Below are 12,271 nucleotides of genomic sequence, written 5' to 3' on the forward strand. Positions count from 1 at the left end.
CTCGATTAGTAACTTCTGATGCGATTTCGCATGTCGGCTCATTAGTTGCTGCAGCGGTCCTGGTTGCTCGAAGACGGGAGCGAACAACCGGCTTCACTGCGCGCCCGGCAACGAAAGTCCTAGCTCAAGACCTAGTAGGCCGTGGTGGTGTAGGCATCGCTGTAGTGTTGCTACTATGCCCCTAATGGACTCTGGAGTCGGCTTCGCACTGATGCGCACAATGGAAAATATTGCTATCGCGACATCGGCAGCCGTCCGTGAGACCTTCCCTACACCACACCATCGCATGCTATGCTGGATTGCGCTGAAGCCTCTTGTGTTGAAACATGATTGGTCTCGTCTTTGCCCTCGACCTTCGCGTCGCTTGAGATGCTGACCGCAACTTCATGCAGCCTCGAGCAGGTACGTAGTGACGACACAGTTTCCGTCCTCTCCAGTCGCTTACTAGGCACTCCCAAGATGGTCTACTAGTTTCCAGCGATGACTTAAGAATCGTATGCGCAATCATCCCGAAGTCATACGTGTTGTGCAGGCGCCTGACATGACGCACACCGTTCAATCAACGCCAATGCTAGTTCGTTCGCACGAGTCAGTACCTATTATGATAGAACCCTCGACGCTGTTAAGGACGTTAACGACGCCGCTTGGCCCGGACGTGGCTTACGAAATTAGGACAATGGGTCGATGAAGTGGCTGCAGCTTAATCTGCGGACTGCGCAACGGGCCGATGCCGAAAGCTCGCATATACGAAGCTGTCATGCACGATGCAATCGGAGGCTCGGGGACCACCTCTCATTCTTTGAAGCACTGATGTTGATGTCTGGCAACAAGAGGGCTCAGTCCTGGGGGCGGCCTAGAAGTGCAGTCTATATTCTTGAGCGATGAAGTGGTTAGAAGGACTCCCTGGCCTAACGGAGAACTGCGGTTCGGTCTTGCCGAGTGCAAAGGTGGGGCGATCCTTCCCGCTCTCGCGCCAAGGACAACAATCCACACCACCACAAACGACAGCGCCTGCAAAACATCGGAGCTGGCTGTGCATGACGGATGCACGTCGCTGCGGGCCGCTGTTCTCGCAGATACACCGGTAAAAAGCAAGCGCAATTCTCCACGACAGGAAAGCATGCCGTCGCCACTCCAATGTGTTCTGCACGGCGTTGACGTGCACTCTAGATCTGCCTGCGAGATACACCACAGACTATCTCGTAGTCGACTAGTGGGCTTCTGAAGATGAGTGCTTCTGTACGCGTTGGTAGCGTTCATGTATGTATTGCGCCACCGGCTACAAAGCCTGCCTTGCGCAGAATCTGTAAGATCACTTTTCTTTTTGCTCTTCCGGCTTAACTTAGACCTCGCCGCACGCCAGCTGCATTATGAAGAACGAGATGCCTTGGTCGATCGAACAGCGACCGCAGTACGCGAGGTCAACATTCGTTCTTGGACGTCCATGGCGATCGTGGCGTCACTCAAAGTACAAGCAGTTAATTGCCCAGTCTCAACGAATTAGGCATGGAGCCTCCACAGTTGGACGTAGAATTGAAGGGTCCTAGACATGCGCGCGATGCGTGAGCAGTCGTCTTGACCGCGTCACCTGGTCGATTTGTCCATGCCCACGACATGACCCTAGTCCCACCTCTCTTGATACCCCATCTCCCCATCCCACACCCATCTACAACTCATCCCTCACCTGCTCCTCCCCTCCACTCAAATCCGGCATAGCCATAATCTTAACGACCAAACTAGTCCAGCCCGTGAAGTGCTGCGTCCTCTGCCCTTTGCCCGTCTCAGGGTTGTATTGCTCCCAAGCAAAGCCAGTCTCTTTCCAGCTCTCGTACACAGTGTTGACTAAGTTCTTGCGGAGTTCAGTGTATATCTTGGTTGCGCGAGCGCGGTGGGGGCCGGGTGATGTTGCGACGTTCTAGAACCGCGCAATCAGTATACTTGCATCATGGGAAGGAAAAGGTTCGGGAGACTTACGAGAAGTTGCGAAACAGCGAGGTAGTTGATGGGCATCCAGACGGGACCGCGCCAGTAGTCTTCTGCTGTGTGGTAGAACTCGTCGCTCTTGCTTAGACTTCTGATGCCGTAAGGGCTCCAGAGCTCCTCTTCGTCCTCTATCAGGTCGAGTATAGCGCCTAGTCTATCGCTGTCCTTGTCGACCAAGCCCGTCAGGAAGGGGAATAGAGAGATGTAGCCCTTGTGGCAGACGAGCGAGTGCTCTTCGTAGTCGTCGATGGTGGCGTCGCAGTAGGTCTTGTCCTTCTTCGACCAGTGGAGGTCGTCGATGTTGCGAACAATCGCTTCGTCATAGCGTGCGAATTCGGCCGCGTCGTCTTGCTCGTCAAGGTAGATTGCGATGCGCTTGATTGCGCGAGTCATCATGCCCATCCAGCTGATCAGGTCGACATGTAGCTCACCCGGGTGTGGTGGCTGAGCGCGAGGATAGTCGTCGAGACCGGAAGTGAGGATATGTGAAGGCGTGCGTCCGCGCCACCTGTAGCCCTCTTTGGTGGAGAAGGCCTCTCGGTCGTAGCTCTTGATGTCGCCAGCCTGGGTCTTGCGGTACCAGAAGTAGTTGCGCTTGAGGAGTGGGTAGAGCGAACGGAGGTATTCCAGGGCGGCTTCGCGATTCGAGAGTTGCATCGAGTACGACTTCTGTTGCTGCAACTTCTCACTACTAGTGTCAGTCTTCATAGCATCGAGCTTGTCGAGGAAAGACGTGATGACCATGAAGAGTGTGGGCGGGTTGGCGTAGTGAGGGTATTGGATCTGGAACTCCTCTGGTACCTTGCTGCGAGCTTCAGGACCGAGGATCTGTTCGCGTCCGATCCAGCCATCGTCATCCATCAGCTTGAACCAGCTCTTAATAATGTCAAGCGTGAGGTCTGCGTCCCAGTCGATAACAGGTAGCAGATGGAAACCCTCATCCCAAAGAAAACCACGAGGAAAGAAAGGTCGCGACGGAATGGCAGTGAACAGCTCAGACGGTCCTTCTAGCTGAGCTGGGTTCCTTGCTCGCGCTTCAGCCGCCTCCTCCCAGAAGCCTTCGCTATCCTCTTCGTAGGCGGGGTCGTAGGATCGATCAACACGAGAGTCACCGAAGAAGTAGCCGATGCCACCGATAAGGTTCGAGAAGAGCGACTTGCCGAATTCCTCATAGCGCTCCTTGACAAATGGCGTCTGGGGCTTGAAGATGTCCGTGAAGCGAGTCGAGAAGCTAGAAGTGACTGAATCAATCTGCTCGGTGAGATGCTCGGACGTAATCTTCTCTGGCGCAGAGGCAGAGGAAAAGATGATGTCGAACTCGAAGGGGCCCTCAAAGACCTTCTGAACCAGGTGCATGTTGCCCTTGCCTGGCAGATGCTGGATGGTGTAGACCTGCGCAGGGGGTGGTGGGTTGTCCTCGCCGTACTTGGGGACCAGGACGTCGATCTGGCCCTTCATGTGCGCAAACATCATGGCCTTGACCTGCCATAGCGCGTCCTCGGGCACCTGTCCGCTGTGTGCCAGTGTCCGGTCCAGAGGCTTCTCGTCGTAGCTTGGGTGTCCAGTGACGGGATGTTCGCCCGTGCCTTTGGTGACAGTGAGCTCGAACTCGCCCAGTTCCTTCGTCTGCCCCTTCAGGACCACGTCGCCCTCGATGCCGGGCTCTTCGGGGTCAGCACCTTCAATGCCCAAGTTGCCGAAGCCTGCGAGCGTGTTGTACCAGACGACAGTCGTGCGTAGATTCGGGCCAGCGTCTTCGCGCGGTGTGCCCTTGATCCTCGCGCCCCAGCTGCCGCCATGCTCTCCGCCAGGGAATTTGATGAACTCGGTGGTCATGTCAATCTTGTTCGCCGGGTCGTGGATCGTCTGTCGGCCGCCGCTGCGCACGTCGTATTCGTCCCAGCCGTAGCCATCGAGCTCGTGTTGTTCACATGTGTGTCGGAAGTCTGCACTGTCAGCAATGGGTTCGGTACAAGCTTGATATTGTAGGCCTACTGTGCTGCACGCTTTGGTAGTCTTCAACGCGCGTCCACATCAGACCGCCCATCAAGCTCTTGGGAATGCGCGGCCGGACGCCAAAGTAGAGGTTGGGGCGGTAGGGTCCCCATAGCAAGCTCGCATTGGTGGCTTTCTCGATTTCGGCGACCTGCGCGCTCACGAGGGGCAATTGGAGGGCGAAAAGGCACGTGAGCCCCTTCCAAAGGGTGCCATGCCGAGATTCGCGCGTCATGGTGTTGAGTGAAGCTGGAGCTGCAGCTGGAGCTTTGCGGGGGATTGGGACACATTTCGCGGAGCATCCGCAACTTCCTCGGGCGTTGATTGGCCGAGGTCGTCCCAAACCCACACCCGCTCAACTCCTGCTCAAACTCAACCACACACGCACAGCGGTAGAGGAAAGAGAAAGAATAGAGTGCGCCTTTGACTCAGACTGCGGTCTGGTTCTAGGTTGGGCTTGGTTGAGGAAAGAGACCTCCTCCACCTCCCCGCCTCCTCCCCTCCGCCTCCCCTCCGCCTCCCCCACCCACCCATCGTCGCCCAAATGTATTCGTCTGCTATCATGAATTAGCAAAATGACACCAACTGTACTATCAGTGCGCATATGAATCTATGTTTCAATGTGTCACCACAATGCGGTAAGAGGCGGACGGAATATTGATATCGTAGTTGTCTCAGTCTATCGAGCTCGAATGCCGCCAAATACCCTGGACTGATGTACCTGTTACTCACAACCAGGTTTGATGCATTGCAGATTCCTCTGCTTCGGTCAGACTGATAAGAAACCGCGCGAAGTACAAAGGGAGAAAAGGCACCATACCATAAGCCGCGTGATCATAGATGTAGACCCTTCCATGGCATCTCACAACTCACCCAGTCCCCCAAATTCGCTCAAATACGTCCTGCTCTGCGAGGTGGTACCTCAGGTGGATGGCAAAGGATATCGTGACCGAAAGAGATACCGCCAAGTAGTGTATAAACCCTCTGCAAATGAGCCATTCCTCCTCAATCTCTCCATGTTTGCCCCCAACCCCCGGTCTCCTCCATCCTTGCCAACGTTGTGATCCTAAATCTCACTCTCTATCCGCCTCCTCAACTCCTACCAGGACTCAACGGCCTATTAAATCCACCCTGCCGATTCATATACTGCCTAGCCTGCAACTGCTTATCCTTCCTCACCCCAAAGTTCTTATCATTCCCGGGTACCTTTGTGTTCTTCGTGCTTTTGAACCCGCCGAACCCCATGACCTTCAGCATCTCCCACTCGTCGTCGTCCATGTCTTCTGGCTTCTGGCGCGAGTCTTTCATCTCGACGTCGGGTGAGGCTTCTTCTTCCTTCTTGATAGGGTTGATGGCGTCGACGGTGGAGGAACGGGGACCTGTTGGGGGAGGTCGGGAACTGCGGGTAGGAGGCGCGTTGTCGCTGCGTGGCCCTTTAGGCGGTTGGGGCGAGCGGTCGCGGAAATTGGGGCGCTCGTCTCGTCCACCTCCACCTCCTCTCCTGTCGTCGCGGCCCCGTCCTCTATCATGTCCACCTCGTCCTCGTCCTCTTCCTCCCCTAACTGCACCGTCGCGCTCGTCTTTGCGGAAAGGCGATCTCGAGCGGTACCGGTTGTCGCGTCTGCTGCCGCGCTCTTGTGGACTGCGCGAGCGGTTGCCGCGGCGCTCGGTGGGTGTGCCGCCTCGATCGCGGCTTTCGCGGGGGGCGCGCCGGGTGTCGCGCTCGAAGGGGTCGCTGTAGGCTGCGCGCGGTCGCTCGTTGTCTGCCATGGTGGGGAGGGGGGTGTGGGGGGTGTGGGTGCGGTTGGCGCAAGGGAATTATTTGGTGAGTTGGGGGAGTTTGGGCGCCAAGGCTGAGGGCGAGGCACTACCATGGTGCAGGTGCTATGCGCGAGGCTCAATCACGATACGTGGAGGTCGAAGGGCTGGGTTAGTAGGCAGAGTATCACTTCACTGATGTCAAGCAAAGTGCAATATCAGTTGATTTTATCATGTTATTCGTTATCTACGACTGCCGCACCTTGAGGAGACGCAACACCATCCGTCTGTAAGACCGTCTCCCAATGGAAGGCAAGAGCTTTCTCGTAGTCTGCTCTCATCCCGTTGCCCGCGCATCGCGCATCTCGTTCTCCCATCAATGATCGCCGTAACGCCGTCGCCCTACCAGACAGGGTATCTCAGAAGCTGCACTCAAACCTGCGACCAGCGCCGATATCCTTAACCCAACGACCAAGGAAACGCATTCAGATCTCATCCTCCTCCTCATCAAAGTCATCCTCAGAGCCCATGTCATACAGGATGCGACCGCCCTCGCCCGCACCCTCACCCTTCTGCGCATCAAAGTAAGGCAGCACGACCTCCTCACGAGCCTGCTTCTGCTTCTCCGTGAGAGCAAGGTTGAAAGTCGAGTTGGGGTTCTCAGCGACATCTTGGATGAGGCCAGACACGTTACCAGCGTATGCAGGCTGCATATCGAGGAGGATGACGTATTCCTGCTTGAGAGTGCCGTTGGGGATGCCAGGCATGGGGTCGTGGTAGTCTTCCAGGCGAGGAGTGCGGAGGAAGTAGGTCTCACCCTCTGGTTTGCCGGACTTGCGGCGGAACTCAGCCTCCATGACGATGCCGCGGTTGTCGTTGGCGTCGAGGTCTTGGATGATTCCTTCGGCGGCTTCCAGCATGCCCCAGGTGGGTTCGGGGAGGCTGCGCTCGGCGGCGGCTTTGGCGGCGAGGCAGTGCGCGAAGGACTTGCAGGTTATGATGGAGGTGGCCATGTACTTGATCAACTCCAGTGGCTGTGGGGCGTATGGTGACTCGGTTGGGTTGTCGAGCAGGTCTTGGTGGTAGATGCCGACGAGAGTAGAGGCGTACTTGTGAACGACGAGCTGGAACAGCGCGGTCATGTCGACGCCATAAGTGTAAAGGAGCTCGTGGAGATTGTCGATGACGACGATGCTCTCCTTGGCATCATCCATGGCTTTGCGCAAATTCTTCAAGATCTCGTCGCTCGTCATGCCGAAGCCCTGGACGGTGCGGATCGGTGCCATGGCCTGGCCAGACTCGAATGTGACGAAGACGACGTTGACGTTGCGAGAGAGGGCGCGGCGCGTGATCTCGCTAATGAAGATGTCGGCACGCTGGTTGAGGTCATCAAGGACGAGCGTGAAGGGCGATCCATTGGTGCGCACGTTGAGCACCCTGCCCATGAGGTGGATGGAATGGCGTTGGTGCTGCATGAGCGTGAAGGGCTTGTTGAAGGCGCGCGGAACAGGGAGTTCACGTCTACGCTTACGACGGCCAGTGAAGTTGCGGTTGTCTTTTTTGATCCACTGCGCTGAGTCTCTAGCTCGGATCTTGACCGGTCGCGGAGCAGGCTCGTTGATGTCGAAAGCGTCAGCGAGCCAGCGCTCTTCTTCGATTTGGAGCTCTTCCTGGGCGTTCGCCAACCACTTTGCAAGGTCAAACTGGACAGTGCCGTCTGAAGGCAGAGTGTAGGTGGTTTGATTGCTGTAGTCCGGAAACTGGTCAGTCCAGTGATTGGTGAACTGGTCTAGTAGCAGACTCATGGTGGAGATGGTGTGGGGTTTGAATGTATGGAAAGAAGTGCTTTTGGGGAATTGATTGAAGAATTGTGGAAATAGAGTGTGGTAGTTGAGTGTAGGTTGGAGAGAAAGATTTGAGACTGAAGGAGCTGAAGACTCTGCTTCATCTGTGCGGCAGGGGGCTGGGAGTAACGAGAAGAGTTTTAATCGAGGAGGCTGGTTCATGACCAGCCGATGACGACTGAGTTGACATACCTGAAGTGAAGGTGAAAGGACGTCTTTTGTGGGTGCACAGGAGGTGGATTGAGGTTGGATGTTAGAACGACAACAGAAAAGAGATCTCCAGTATCTCTAGGTATATCCTTTCAAGTATCCGCTTGCTCTGACTGTCAAATGCGCAATATCTCCAAGTCTTGGCAAAGTCGTGATGGTGTTTCTGCTCGTACAGTCATTTTCGACCACGCTAACGCTCACACTAGCGGCGTTGCGCCCTCCATGCCCCACATACTCGGTCTCCACCGCGCATCCTATCGCCGCAGCATGAAGACGCGCCCGCCAACATGAGGTACACACCATTCCTTCCGACCCCGACATGACAAGCAATGCGCCATTATCTGCGTCGTCAAAGCCGCCACGGCCAAAGTCCCCGCATTTCCCGCCCCACAATGCTCCGCGCGTTTGGTTCATCACAAGAGGCGCATCGCCCATTGCCATCGCGTTAGCGCGACAGGTGCTGGAACATGGCGATTATGTTGTCGCGGGCGTTATGCCGCTGGAGTTTGAGAAAAGAGAAGGGCAGAGTGAGGATTTTAGGACGTTTCTGGAGGATGTGAAACAGACGGACCGATGGCGCGAGCATTTGAGGGTTGTTGGGTTGGATAGTAGGTGAGTGTTTGATAGCGGTACTTATCGTGGGGTATTGCGCATTGCTGACGGCTTTGTTTTGTAGGGTGGTCGGCCAATGTCAAGCAGCTGTTGCTGAGGCTGTGGAGGCGTTTGGGCGCATCGACGTGTTATTGTGTGCTGCGAGCGAAGGTTGCGATCCTGCCCTGCTTCCCCAGGTGAAACTGACATGTCATTCATATAGCTGTGATCGGCTCCGTAGAGGAACTTGCGCAGACTAGCCGGACAAGAAGTCTGGTCGACGAGATCTTTGAGATCAACTTCTTCGCGAACGTCAACATCATCAAAGCCGTACTTCCGATCATGCGCGAACGGAAAAATGGTCACATCATCGTGATAACTGGTATTAGTGAGTCACCATCACCATTCGAAGATTTCCTTATCTGACCCTTCCCAGCTGGCCATCTGGGAACACCCGGTCTAGGCATGTACTGCTCTTCTCAATGGGCAGTCGAAGGCTACTGCGACGTACGAAAGCACTATCCCAGCCGTTGCTACCGCCCTAATTAACATTACCCAGAGCCTCGCCTACGAAATCGCCCCCTTCAACGTAAAAATGTCCCTCGTCCAAGCCAACATGGAAGTCAACGTCCTCACCAACCGAATAACCTCCGTGCCCCCCATGTCCGAATACCTGCAAGGCGAGAACCCCGCGCCCCTAGCCCGCGAAATCTTCTCCGGCCTCCTCGACAAACTAGAAAGAATCGACAACCCGTCTGCCCACCCCCCCTTCGACGAGAACACAAACACAACAAAATCCCCCGGAGACGAAAGCGTAATGTCTGACACCAATCCAGACGCGGAGCCCACCATGGGCGATCTGTTGAGTTCAGACACGGTGACGAGTTTGTATGCGCCGTTGCCGGTGGGGGTTAAGAGCAATTTGATTGCGGAGACTGTGCATGCGCTTACGGCGATTGGGGGGCATGATAATCCTCCTGCGAGGCATATTGTGGGGACGGAGGGGGTGACGGCTGTGAAGGAGAAACTGAAGACTACGAGTGAGGAGTTGGAGGACTTTATTGAGGTTAGTGGGGCGGTGGATATTGCGCAGAGGGATGGGGAGGGGATGGTGGGGTTGGGGTTGGGGGTGGATCATGGGATGATGTGAGGGGGGTTGTGATGGAGATGCTACATGAAACAGGTCATGGTCGATTGATGCTCTCTCGGTCATCAGTAACTGTTGTGGCATCGCTGGATCGATAGCTGAGCCAGAATCTGAAGTGGTGTCATTCGACTCTACTGATGCTGTTTCATCCGGCATTTGTGATGGAGAGGCTGCGTCGAAAGAGCACATGGGCTCGTCGCTCGTCTCATTGTTCCTCGAAACGACTGAACCTGTTGTCGTTCCGTACACTGCTGAGCGCTGGCGGGGTTTAGAGCGATGGCAGGGCAGTCCGAGATGACAGTGCCTATTCGAGCCGCGGCGGCTGCCGAGGTCGCTCCGCCCAGATCACGTCATCGACCTTGCACCCAGGAGCTCACACATCGGGCACGCTCTTTATCGCCCTTCCTCTACGCAACGTCTGTGGTAACGTCTTCCATCCCATATAGCCATGCTCACCCTGCTTCATTTCCACTCCGTCTATCAATCTGTGCCTTGCGTCCATGTACCACACCCGCCAAACTGCCGGTTAGGTCAGTACACGTCTTCAGCGGCCCCGGATCCGGGTTGCACTTACTCAACAGGACCGCGAGGGTCAAAGGAACCGCGATGACTGCGACAAAGGATTAGCGCGCATCTTACGAGCAGGCTGAGGTAGTTCACATACCCCACATCAGCCAAAAGTCTTGCGATACGGTAATGTGATGCGGCCACTCATCCTGCAGCTTCATGAACTGGCTACCAAAGATGGATGCCACCGTGCCTAGCGGCATGAACCAGAGCGTCATGACTGCAATCGTCTTCATACTCTGGTTCTCCGACTGCATCAACTTACTATCGCCCTGCGTGACGATGTTGAATGACAAGCCGATGATGTTCGAAATTCGCGCATTGAGACTTGCCAGCCGTCGCTGCGTTGATTCAAATAGAGTCTGTCGATATTTGAGTGCCTCTCGGGTTTGTCTCCGTAAGGTGCTCGGGTCGGTGCTCGGGTCATTGCCCATCAGTGTTGTATGATGGGTATACAGATCGTTTAGTGTGGCTAATGCTGCTTCACAGTTCTCGTGGAGGTAGATGGCATGTTTGGCCAGGTTGTGGAGCCCAGTGAAAAGGTCCTTCGGCAGTTCTTCTGTCGCTTTTCCAACCCGACTGGCTATCCCCAAGGTTTGCTGACAACACATTAGCACGACACTTGATCGAACAAGGAGCGCACTCACCGTCTCCAAAGGCCCGAACGTATCCGACACAGCCCAGGCTGTCCAGTCCAGGAGCTTGTACATCTCCTCGAACACGAGCTCGAGCAGCATATGCGGATCCTCCAGCAATGCCTCGCACGATGTCGTCTTCGTCAGTGCCCGAAGTCGGTCCCGTAGGGTGCTAGGTGCGCCGAAACATATCAGCTCTACCGCGGCTTCGGTCGGAGTAGGAGCCAACGTCTTATCGCTGTCAGAACTCGACGTTCGTACAGGCGGAGGCGGGTCGTCTGATTGTTTCCGGATCTTCAACACGATGCCTGTCTTGATCCAGGAGAAGTTTGCCTGGCTTTGAGCTTGCACCGACTGTCGGCTCTTAGCTTGTTTGTCCTCAACCTCCGCGAACCCTGGGCTCGGCGCGATCTTGTTATCGATAACTGCTAACGTTTTACACAAGAGGTGGAACCAGATCCACGTCGTGCCATCAGCGTCTTCGCGCGCTGCGAAGGATTGCGAAACCCCTCGCAGGCTCTCATCGACGAAGGCGCTTGGAATACTGCATGTCTCGAACAACTCAAGCAGTGATTCCGCGCCTGGTGTGGGTACGTCTCGTGGTGCAAAGCTATGATTATTAGCAACTCGGCTTCCCTCCGTAAGGATACTCACATCACTCGAACAACACCTTTGCTTTCCGCCTCAAGATCATGTGCGGACTTCAGGCCAAGCTCTTCTACACCTTCATCGGCGTCATCAAGCCATTCGCAAAGGTCCAGTGTCATATCAGCGTGTATCGCTTCTGGATGCTTCGCCGCAGCTGCCACAGCTCTCCTCCGGAACTCGTCAAAGGGTTGGCCATCAGCATTCAGTTGCCGAGACAAGGTTGTCTTCTTGATCGGTATCATTGCAGTCCAGATGCGACAGTAAAAGTACGAAAACTATGACTTGCACGAATTCCTCAACACAGTCCAGCACTTGCCGACACTACTTAGGCACTCAATCGATCACGGCAACACGAGGGCGTCTATCCGATTTCACTGCTCGTTTCTCAGCCGCAGTCAATCATGCGGGCAGAGCTAGCGCCACAAGTTTCGACGAGACGGTAGCCGCGCACCCTGTCAAGCGAGAATCTGCCTAGCATCGCTCTCGTGGTGTGATGTACGAAAGCGTGCGGCCACGGGCCAGCGGTTCTGCACTTGGCGTTTTTCAGCTTTGGTCCGAAGCGGTAAACGCAATTTCGAGAGCTGAAGGGAGTGTCCGAGCGAGCCTATCGGCAGAGGCCGTCAGCGCTACGCTATTGGTGGCGCAAGGCTGAGGATGCCAAGATGGCAGCTGGTAAACAGCCGAGCCCCTTGAAATGGTACTGTACGCGAGAATGCGAAAAGCGGTACCTGTCAAGTTCGATTTGACAGCAAGACCCGTTGGTACTCGAGTGCACCAAGGACAATGCATCACACAGATTCCTGCGCCCGGCTAATGTCGCAGCTACACCTCTCAGGCGCAGGCATGTCTTCGAATAACACAAACTCGTTTCGCGAACGTCTTTCGTGATGCGT

General features: G+C 55.4%; 5 protein-coding genes across 5 annotated transcripts; 1 reads left to right on the forward strand and 4 right to left on the reverse strand.

Annotated features, from left to right (window-relative positions):
* Nucleotides 1-1,666: 1,666 nt before the first annotated feature.
* Nucleotides 1,667-4,213, reverse strand: J4E78_009320 (uncharacterized protein; the record flags this gene model as incomplete). Its single annotated transcript, XM_049369913.1, has 3 exons — nucleotides 1,667-1,915; nucleotides 1,975-3,929; nucleotides 3,979-4,213. 3 exons carry the CDS (start codon nucleotides 4,211-4,213, stop codon nucleotides 1,667-1,669), a joined length of 2,439 nt encoding a protein of 812 aa, XP_049218222.1.
* Nucleotides 4,214-5,070: 857 nt separating this feature from the next.
* J4E78_009321 (uncharacterized protein) lies at nucleotides 5,071-5,748 on the reverse strand (the record flags this gene model as incomplete). Its single annotated transcript, XM_049369914.1, has 1 exon — nucleotides 5,071-5,748. The coding sequence occupies one exon, from the start codon at nucleotides 5,746-5,748 to the stop codon at nucleotides 5,071-5,073; it is 678 nt and encodes a 225-aa protein (XP_049218223.1).
* A 473-nt stretch (nucleotides 5,749-6,221) lies between these two features.
* J4E78_009322 (uncharacterized protein) lies at nucleotides 6,222-7,541 on the reverse strand (the record flags this gene model as incomplete). The annotated part of the gene is made up of 1 exon (XM_049369915.1): nucleotides 6,222-7,541. The coding sequence occupies one exon, from the start codon at nucleotides 7,539-7,541 to the stop codon at nucleotides 6,222-6,224; it is 1,320 nt and encodes a 439-aa protein (XP_049218224.1).
* A 568-nt stretch (nucleotides 7,542-8,109) lies between these two features.
* On the forward strand, nucleotides 8,110-9,531 carry J4E78_009323 (uncharacterized protein; the record flags this gene model as incomplete). Its single annotated transcript, XM_049369916.1, has 5 exons — nucleotides 8,110-8,402; nucleotides 8,467-8,552; nucleotides 8,605-8,769; nucleotides 8,818-8,888; nucleotides 8,941-9,531. The coding sequence occupies 5 exons, from the start codon at nucleotides 8,110-8,112 to the stop codon at nucleotides 9,529-9,531; spliced, it is 1,206 nt and encodes a 401-aa protein (XP_049218225.1).
* Nucleotides 9,532-10,184: 653 nt separating this feature from the next.
* J4E78_009324 (uncharacterized protein) lies at nucleotides 10,185-11,497 on the reverse strand (the record flags this gene model as incomplete). Its single annotated transcript, XM_049369917.1, has 3 exons — nucleotides 10,185-10,694; nucleotides 10,743-11,340; nucleotides 11,433-11,497. The coding sequence occupies 3 exons, from the start codon at nucleotides 11,495-11,497 to the stop codon at nucleotides 10,185-10,187; spliced, it is 1,173 nt and encodes a 390-aa protein (XP_049218226.1).
* Nucleotides 11,498-12,271: the final 774 nt, after the last annotated feature.

The sequence above is a fragment of the Alternaria triticimaculans genome (genome assembly GCF_023758025.1).
Source record: "Alternaria triticimaculans strain BMP 0046 chromosome Unknown scaffold_20, whole genome shotgun sequence".
Taxonomy (NCBI): Eukaryota; Fungi; Ascomycota; class Dothideomycetes; order Pleosporales; family Pleosporaceae; genus Alternaria; species Alternaria triticimaculans.